The following is a 9,963-nucleotide window of genomic DNA, read 5'->3' on the forward strand; positions in this document are numbered from 1 at the left end:
TTTAATCCACTTCCGATACATTTTTTATGCATTTGACTTATGCGACATTATACCATTTAAGCTTCACTTTTTGCTCATTCTCAATCAAGCATAATACAGGTGGGACGACTGGAGGGATCCAAGCACTGACTCCCTTGTCTCTTAATTCTTTCTGTTTGATTTTCAGGGCAGTGTGGCCAGATTGGCTTATTTTACGCCAAACTGGCTTATTTTGATGGCGACTGGCGTGAAAATTTTTGGAACTGGCTTGTGGCTTAAAACTTGGCTATTTTTATTTTGAGCTGGCTTATTTCTTGGCGTGATTGACTTTTTCGGGAAGAATTTATATTTTTGGCAATTCATCCGATTTTCGAACGAACGAACCAATGAATGATCACGAAAGGTCAAAATCACGTTTTAACTCTATGGTCAAAATACGAATCTAACCGCGGCACTGCGGTGAAGTTTTCAAATCCTAAGAGACACGTGGCTTCGTAACAACAGCATAAAAAGCATTAGCCATTAAGTCATGGGGTTGAACTACAGCTGAAGGTACAGTATATTAGCTGTTACTTATCAGTATAGAATAACGCCAGGAATCAAACTCATAACAGACACGTCTGTAACATCTACAGATCCTGTTTAACTGTTTAGTTCATGTGAGTTGTCCAGGAGTCGTCATGCTGTCGTCATGTACACTCTAGCTATTTTCTGTGGTTTGTATCTCTGTAGAAACAGATTGGGTACACAGCCTAGCCGACTGGGTCCACACCCCAATGCATTGGGTACTGCCCTCAATATATTGGATACCCCCATACCCGTTTTCACTTTTTGTCTAGGTCTATTCTGAGAAAATACATTTAGCCTATTTATATTTGAGGTTTTCTTTGCATCACTTCAGTTTAAATATGCTCAAAGGAAGAAGCAAATTGGCCATTGGTTTTCTCAGAATACATGCAAAAGTGAAAATTGTTATGGGGCAGTTGGAGATATTAATTGTTTTATGTACTACCATCAACATAATGTACTACTTCACCCCTGCAGTAGTACACCAAAGGATCTGTACCTAAGAATTTGAGTGCTACACTCCACAATCAGTACTACATGAAACATGGCATAGGTCCTACTATGCTATATATGGAGTAGGTCCTGCTATGCTCTATATGGAGTAGTATACTTGGTTAGATGTAGGTATCAAATTCTGAGGTACAGATCTTGTGGTATACTCCTACAGTGGTGAAGGAGGACATTATATGTTGATGGCTGTACATAAAACAAATAATCCCCAACTGGTATGGGGGGGGTACCCAATGCATTGAGGTGTGTACATCAATGAATTGGCTACAAGCAAATTGGGTACATGTCACAGAAAAATAGCTGGTGTACATGACTGGTTTGCACCCCAATTTTTAGCAGTGATGAGCATCAGCTTGTGACATAAGCAAACCTGAAGCAATCAATCTTGTTTCAGACTCACTTTTATTCATTTTTCCCAATGTATAAGCCTATAGTTAAATACTAGAGAAATTTGTTATATATAATATAGGCTAATAGCTAATATGTAATAAAGTACCATATAATACTAATGAAAATATCAGAAAGAGATATATAAATACAGGAGCAGGATAAGTAGATGAGTTACCCTTGCTATGATGTCTGATTTCTTTGTTACTGTTGCTGTAGCCTAGGCCTAGAGGGTAAGACTCCTAGTGATTAGCCAGTGCCTAATCTGAGCTGTATCTCTGATTAGAATGCAGTATGTCCTTTACCATGCAGCTGAGACTTTAATCTTGACCACTACTAATTTTCAGAATTATCAATCTTGGCCAATAGTCTACAAATCTTGACCACAACATTGATAATTAAACATGAGACATTACCTTTAACAGACAGCAACTATGGAAATCATCCTATAGTTTTGTTATTTAGAAAAAAACCTTTCAGATTTTGAAATAAACAAGGTTCATTGTTATATTAAATTTAATCAATCAACTGTAGACAATCAAGGCAAGTGTCCTGAAAATCAGATCATTGACCCCTCTTCTTTCTGGGCTGGGTTGACAATAGGTCCAAATCTTTAATTTGTTCTTCTTTTCTCATGATAAGTTCATACACTTCTTCTTGGGAGAATTCAATTTTTACTGAATGAGATAATCCCTTACTACATAGTTTCTCTTGTTGTAAAAAATATGTTACTGTTATAGTAAACTGCCTTGTTGTAAACACTGCTTATTAATATTCCAAATGTGGATGAATATGGAAAGATGTAAATCAGCTATTAGCTAATAATGTGAGGTAACATCATAGTAGGGTTTATCTAATTCAGTATAGTCAGCGTATTTTGACCTACTATATATGGTGTTGTAGATTTAGATCTATTGACAGTTTTCTTTCCAGTATTTTACAATTCAATAGCATATGCTCAGGGGTTTCTTCTGTGTTTTTACAGTACCTGCAAAATGGGCTATTGGCAACTTATCCATTTGGCTGCTTTATTTTGTATGAAGGAGAGTGGTGGTTGAAGTTAGCTATATTTGAACACAGGCAGTTGAACCAGACTGATTGTATACTGGTTGGAAAGGGGGATAAATTTGGTGGCTTTAATTCAAGCAATGTTTTTAGTCATAATCTAGTCATATCCCTTATAGTTAGAGATTTCACTGGTTCCATTTGGCTTTTTGCTTCTTGCTTTGCTATCTTGTCTGCTTTTTCATTTCATTCTTTACCTAGATGACTAGGTATATATTGAAATTTAGTAACAAAGCCTAATCTTCCAAGGCTGCTTAGGTTTTCTTTGGTTTGATGTAGGCCTATGCCCAGTGTTTCACAAGTAGTGTTTCATAGGATATAGACAGCAGATTTGGAGTCAGAGAATACTACTATATGTTTATTGCTCTGTTTCAGTTTAATTAGGGTCTCTAAACACACATTGATTGCAGCTACTTCAGCTGTTAATGTGCTGGTCCCTGCCTTGTGTTTTTTCACTATGCATAGGCTGAGCTCTTTTAAAAAGCATCCACTTCCACATCCCTCTTCACTTAAAGATCGATCAACATATAATGGGGCATATCCATTAAATTCCCTTTTTAAGAGCTGTTTGAAATCATGGATTGCAGTTTGGGATTCAATTTGTTCCTATTTTGAGGGGAGGAATTCTAGTTTAACCCTGGGGTGATTGATCTCCAATTAAATTCGAATTCAACTCCTCAATACTCTCCTCCAGACTGCTCATGCTGGGTGGGCTTATAATAAAAATTAACCTGGAAAATATTAATTTTTAAAAGATTTAATCAGTCGGAATAACACAACTACAAGTGTAACTTGACCCCACAAAACCCCTGGAGAAAGGTATTTAAGTTATGACATTTCGCGAGTCAAGAGCCTCCATGCAAGATGACCTGAATGTGAAATTTGACCCAGGTCTGAGTTTTTTCTGAAATTAAACTACTGAAATCAAAAATTAAACTTCTTTAAGTCAGTATTGCAATGTAAATCTATAACCCAGCTGTGTTGCAAGATGTTTAAAAAATCATCTTTTAGTAATTAGAAGTCGTCATAATAGGCGGGATATATTATTCAAATATTGTTACAAGCACAAACTTAGCTTGGACCTTATTGTCAATTTTTACTCCAAGATGAACTAACAGATTCAGTTTATTTTTCTATACTCTTTTCAGATTGAATATCATTCACCCCTAGCGAAAATAAAAATGAAACGTTCAACTGGATATGATGGAAACGGGCAGAAAAAAATTGCATATTTTTTCACTGTTACTAGGCCTTCCAACTCAACTGAACTGGACAGTGCTGGAACAGATGGTGCTGATGGTGGTGGATCCGAGCCAAAACGAGCTTTAATAGACAAATCAGCACCTGAAATTAGTATAGGGACGAGAGATAGCAGTGCCATCACCAAATACAGACGAGTTGTTCCATCAAAAGTTAAAATAGTGGCAAATTTGTGTAATGAATCATCAGCCCAAGATTCAGTGGCACCTGATGAGTCAGATGACAGTGACTCTGAGACTGACAGCATGGACAGTGATAGCAGTGCCACCAGCCCCTACAGGCAAAAACGAGCTGTTCTACCAAAGTCTAAGACAGTGGCAGAGCTGTTAAAAGAATCAAAATTAGTCCAAGAACTGGTGGATCCAGACGTAGCGGGCTCTACCTCCGAAGTGGTGAACAGTCACTCAGATGCTGGCAGTCCGACACCAAAACTAGTCCCAGAAACGGTAGTTAAAACCTCTCTTTTTAAACTTGGTGTACCTCAAGCATCTACTGCCAAGCAGATTGTTACCTCAGTCTCTACTAAAGTACTTAAGCCTGTCCTAGTCCCAGAAAGGGTGGTTCAAACCTTCCTTTCTAAACTTCGTTTACCTCAAGCATCTACTGCCAAGCAGATTGTTACCTCAGCCAACCAGATTGCTACCTCAGGGTCTACTAACGTAGTTAAGCCTGCCCCGTCGAAATTACTAGTAATATGCAGAACCCTAACAAAAAGACTGAAACAAACTATCGAAATTGTGTTGAAAGTGAAACAGGAGAAATGGTGTCCAGAAGCCAAAATGAAGTAAGAAGCAAGGAACCTGAAGAAGAAAGAAATGTTACACCAAGAGCCAGTATGATCAAAGTTGTGAAAAAGAGTTATGAAAGACTATATCAGTCTGTTTGGGAGAAAGATACAAAATTCCAAGGCTGGGTTCAGCGTGTTCAAGGTGATGCAACAAAAGCATCGTGTAAAATCTGCAATGGTACAGAGCTTAGGGCTCACTAACATGATCTGGAGCAGCACATGAAATCGAAAAAGCATGAGAAGAAGGCAGCAAGTCTGAAAATACAGAAACCAGTCGCTGAATGTGGTGAGTACTTTACTTTTGAGCATGGCTTAACAATAGGGGGGTCCCTACGTTCTTGTCATCAAGACACCTACCAGAAAGAGTGGTCTTTGTAGCACTCCTCCGAAACTTTGTCAAGGAGGGACATTTATGACTCTATCCAAAGGCAACCCACCACCATGTACCGTGAGGTCCGGTCTGAGCGGTCGCAGAGAGACAGCTGTGATTGTAGTTTGGAGCCAAAGCGCCATCTAAGACACGTGAAAAATATTACCCCCCTCTGACGGTATCTTCATGGGTCTAAGTGGGTCAGACGCTACGACCCTCCGACCACAGCCCCCCTTTAACGTTGTCCGATTGGGCAACGTTAAAAATATAGGTTAAAATTTATAGGTTAAGCTTTCCTAGGGCCAAGGAGCTTATCCTCGAAATTTCAGATCAATCCGATCACTCCTTCCCTGTTTTCCAAAAACCAAATCTAGCCACTTCAAGTTCATTTCTCTTTTTTTTATTAGCCACGCCTACAGGCCACAGTTGGCAACAGATCCGGGTGAATGAGGACTCTTTCGAAGCGGAATTTGACCTGTTAGGGCCTTTTGATATTTTCAGACCAAAAAAAGTATCCCCCGAATTTACATTTACGAAAAACCTCGTTTTCCTATAAGTACCCATGTTAAATTTTCCCACCACAGTCCCCTTTAACGTTGTCGGATCGGGCTGAAATTTAGAGGATAAGCTTTCCTGGGGCCTGGAAGCTTATTCTCGAAAATTCGGCTAAATTTGATCACTCCTTCCCTGTTTTCCAAAAACCAAATCTCAAGTTTTGTGTGGATTTCCTTGCGTCAAAAATACATCGCACAGAATAAAAATAATGTAACGTTTCTTTGGTACAGTGGTCACTACTCCTGACTGTCAGGCGGAAGACCCGGGTTCTTTTCTCCGTCAGAGAATTTTTTTTACATATTGAATTTAAAGTTTAAAAAATAGACTCAGTTTCTATTTTAAATCCAATCTATTAAATCCTTCGGCTCAACAGGCGTCTCCAGAAGAACTCTTTAAAGAGGCACAAGTGTGCCTCCTTAATCTTAAAGAGCAGGGGGTTTGGGGGGTGGCAGCCCCCCAACTTTAACTCCTGACACGATCATCTAACACTTAGTCAAGCAATAATAATTAATAAACTGTACAAAAATAGGCAGAAATTATTTTAAAAAAACTATGTTTTCTAAAGAGTTAAAGAGGCTGAGTCAAAAGTTTGAACCTTAAAACTTACAGGGATTAGGAGGTGCAGTTGGGGGGGGCTGCCGCCTCCCAAACCCCCCGCTTTCGCAGCCTTTAAATAAAAAAAAGCTTTTTAAACTGAAAGTAAGGAGCGACATTAAAACTTAAAACCAACAGAAATTATTCCGTATATGACAGGGGCTGGGCCCTCCACAACGCCTCGCTCTTTACACTAAATTTTTTATTGATTAAAAAAATTGTTTTGATAAAGTCAAACTTTAGCGTAAAGAACGAGGCGTTGAGGAGGGTACAGCCCTTTTCATATACGGAATAATTTCTGGTCGTTTTAAGTTTTAATGTCGCTCCTTACTTTCAGTTTAAAAAACTTTTTTTATTTAAAGGCTGCGAAAGCGGGGGTTTGGGAGGCGGCAGCCCCCCAACTGTATCTCCTAATCCCTGTACGTTTTAAGGTTCGAACTTTTGACTCAGCCTCTTTAACTCTTTACAAAACGTATTTTTTTCAAATAATAGCAATAAGGCCCAATGTCCAGTGTGTGTTTCTTTGGGAAGTCTTAACCCCATCTTGAGTTCTTTGTGTATTTTTAGAGAGGCCCTCAAATACGTCATTCAACCAAGAGTATCTACCGTTAGGTCTCAACAGAATTTGATAATGATTAAGAGCCAGTGGCCCGTTATTTTGTGTAAGGGGGACCCAATTGAAGTTCGGGGACCAGCCATTAAAATCAACCAAGGAAGCACACTTGTGCTTTTGTAAAGAGGCATACCACCACAGTGTTAATCGATCTTTGGTCCCAGAGTGGTGGGGAGGGCTGCTTTTTGTAAGTAAGGTCCTAAAAAAATTCCGAATTTACACCCCCGTTTTAGTTGCCTTCATTGGTTAAATCCGGTCGTTATTTTGGCTCCCCCCCCCCCCCCAACCACATCCCCTTTCAGAGTAACGTTATGAAACATAGCCGAAATAATCGGTTATGAAACATAGCCGAAATAATCACGAATAATTTATGCTAATTTTCTAGGAGTCACGTCGACAAACTTGGCTTCGCGGAAAGCGGAGCTGGTCTTGGCTGCTCTTGTAGCCTGTCACTCATCGGTGAGAACAATCGACCAACTTTCTACCATCATCAAAGACTTATTTTCTGGGCCTATTTGTGAATCGGTGAGGGTAAAGAAATCTAAATGGTCCGCTCTCATTTAGAATATGTTTAGACCTGAAACCCTGAAGGAAATAGTGGTTGACATTGGAGATGGTAAGTACTCTCTAATACTGGATGAGTCAACTGATGTCTCTACAATGAAGTTCATATGTATTTGCATTCGATATTACAGCCCAAAGTTGAAAAAGATAGTGTGTACTGCGTTAGGAATGGTTGAAGTACCATCAACTACAGCTATTATACTCCACGCAGAGCTCAAAAAATTTCTTGCAGAGTGCAAAATACCTCTCAAGAACCTGATTGGTATTGGTACTGATGGGGCAAATAACATGTGTGGCGCAAATCACTCTCTATTTACATTGCTGAAAGCAGATGGGTTACCCCACCTTCAGCTTCTCAAATGTGTTTGCCACTCTCTGCCCTTGTGCGCTTCCGAGGCGGTGGAAGAGTTGCCGAGCAACCTAGAATTTATGCTCTCGGAAAAGTACAAGTGGTTTAGCGTAAGCCCGTTGCGAAGGGAAGCGTACGGCCAGATATATAGGCTGATAAATCATGGAAATTCGCCCCTTAAAATTGTGGCCCCTTCAAGTTCACGCTGGTTGTCGTGATACACCGCAGTGTGTAGAGTTGATGAGCAATACCTCGAACTGACAACACATTTCCGCATCACCAAGGAAAAAGAGCGGTGCTATACTGCAAGAACTTTACACGAAATGTACAGTGATAAGTGCAACCGTCTATACATTGTCTTTCTAAAACCGCTATTGGCCGACTTTCAGAGGGTGAACATACTATTTCAACATTTGAATGCAGACCAATTTCGTCTGTTTCAAGAGCTGAAAGATTTGGTCATGTGCATCCTGCGCAGGATCCTTCGACCGTCTGCAGTGTCCCTTAACGTCAACCTTGAGTTTCTAATTTACTACCGTCCTGTCGACCAGGTAGACTTTGGGCATTTGTTTCTTTCTGAACTCAGCGAAGCTGATCTTCCAAGCGAGAAGAAAGAGGAAATAAAGCTTCGCTCTCACGGCTTTCTCAAGACGGCTGTAAGGTCAGTTCTGAAACGTTTACCTCTTGCCATTGAGTCTCTTCTGAAATTGAGAATTCTCTCGCCGACAATCGACTGTTTCCAGACTAGACCCAGAGTCACTGACCTACCTCTTAGTGTTCGTCCAGTGACAGACTTTGGAGAAATGGAACATCAGTGAAGACACATGCTTAAGGTTGACTTGACTGAACATTGTGGAGAACAACGTTCAAAACACTCCTCTGAGTTCTGAGTCCACGTGCTTCAGTTCTGCGACCCTCGCGGAGAACCAGACTTTCAGGATTTGGCACATTGGGCCTTGTCGTTGCTGAGTTTGCCTATCAGCAATGCAGTCGTTGAAAGAGCGTTTTCTATGATGAACTATGTAAAGTCAAAGCTTCGGAATAGAATGCTTTTACCAATCCTAAACGCAATTTTGATTTTTAGACTGTGGATGTCTGTCAGTGGCCACTGCTGTTCGTCATTCGTACCATCGGCCAAAATGAGTTCATTCAACAGTTCCATATATTCGAAAAATGGAGCTGAAAATGCGTCTGACAGTGGATGATGTGGCAGAGCTGCAGCGCCTGACGCTGACAGGGAAGAAGATGAACTCAGTGACATCTTAGAGGCATTTGGTCAATCTTAAAGGGCTATGAAAGACGGATATTCTTAATCACCGAAAATTCCACCCTGGAGCATTTTTTTTTTCCAATCTACCACTTTTTTTTTAGTTTTCCCGTCATAAAGCGCCTTAAAAGGTACGCCCTCACTCAATGACTGGCAGCCAGAGTTCGGACAGCTATCTTGCGATAAAGGTCAATATAATTATGATAAGTTATAAACTTCTGAAATCGATGAGTGAGTTGGCTCTCGCAGCACAGCAACAAAATTCAATTCTTAGTTTGTCTTACGTAAAAGTATCGAAATTTATAACGCGTGTCATTCCCAATCTGGCCCACGATACTTCCCTTCCATGTTTAAAGTGGTGGAATGTTCGGACTTCGTTAAAATGTGGCTCATCAAACAGGAACCTGGAGATCAGTCCCAGCAAGAACAAATAAAGTCTAAGAACCTTCGTCTCCCTATCTTGATACTACAACCATGCGGAGTCGAATAAAATACGGCTGATACCTGGCGAATTTGAGCGGAGGTGGAGCTGGCACGGAACATTACAATTCGTTACCTCAACAACTAGCTCTTCGCGGTGTAGCCCTGGAGAAGAAAAATTGAGTGAGAACAAGTGAAAGTGTTTGATTACACTTATCATACACGCCTGGAGGCCTGCTACGGTCTTTTCCTCGCAAATGCGCGGCGGCGATGAGGGGAAGTAGACGGCCGTCAACTCAGTGCTCAGCCAGTTCTCAAATTGGCTCCACCTCCGCTCAGATTTTACGGGTTATCCAATAGTCAGTTCATGGACCAAAGACGCAGATTCTACTCAGTCTTATGTGTTCTTGGTCCCAAGGACGTATTGTGGTTCGTGATAGCCAATTATGACCCTGGAATGGACTTGTGATAAAGACAAAAGTACGATTGTGTTCCTTGTGAACCTTTCGTAGCCCTTTAAGGGCGTTTTAGCATTGCATTTAGCATTGGGAAAAGTAATTTAATCCAAAGCTTTGACTTTACACAAAGTGATTTCCATAATTTTATGAATCTATATGTGGTAATATCCAATGATCTGATTTTTGTTTGTGTATCTATGTGATAATAAACCAATGAA

General features: G+C 40.3%; 2 protein-coding genes across 2 annotated transcripts; both read left to right on the forward strand.

Moving 5' to 3' along the window:
* Window positions 1–404: 404 nt before the first annotated feature.
* LOC148945732 (uncharacterized) lies at window positions 405–7,208 on the forward strand. Its single transcript, XM_089097499.1, has 3 exons — window positions 405–531; window positions 3,657–4,552; window positions 7,073–7,208. The coding sequence occupies exons 2-3, from the start codon at window positions 3,690–3,692 to the stop codon at window positions 7,206–7,208; spliced, it is 999 nt and encodes a 332-aa protein (XP_088953625.1). The 5' UTR covers window positions 405–531; window positions 3,657–3,689.
* Window positions 7,209–7,254: 46 nt separating this feature from the next.
* Window positions 7,255–7,818, forward strand: LOC148945733 (uncharacterized). The gene has a single exon (XM_089097500.1). It carries the CDS (start codon window positions 7,255–7,257, stop codon window positions 7,816–7,818), a length of 564 nt encoding a protein of 187 aa, XP_088953626.1.
* The last annotated feature ends 2,145 nt before the right edge of the window (window positions 7,819–9,963 follow it).

The sequence above is a fragment of the Artemia sp. Qi Xiang Cuo genome, chromosome 12, assembly GCF_049724085.1.
Source record: "Artemia sp. Qi Xiang Cuo chromosome 12, ASM4972408v1, whole genome shotgun sequence".
In the NCBI taxonomy this organism is placed as follows: domain Eukaryota; kingdom Metazoa; phylum Arthropoda; class Branchiopoda; order Anostraca; family Artemiidae; genus Artemia; species Artemia sp. Qi Xiang Cuo.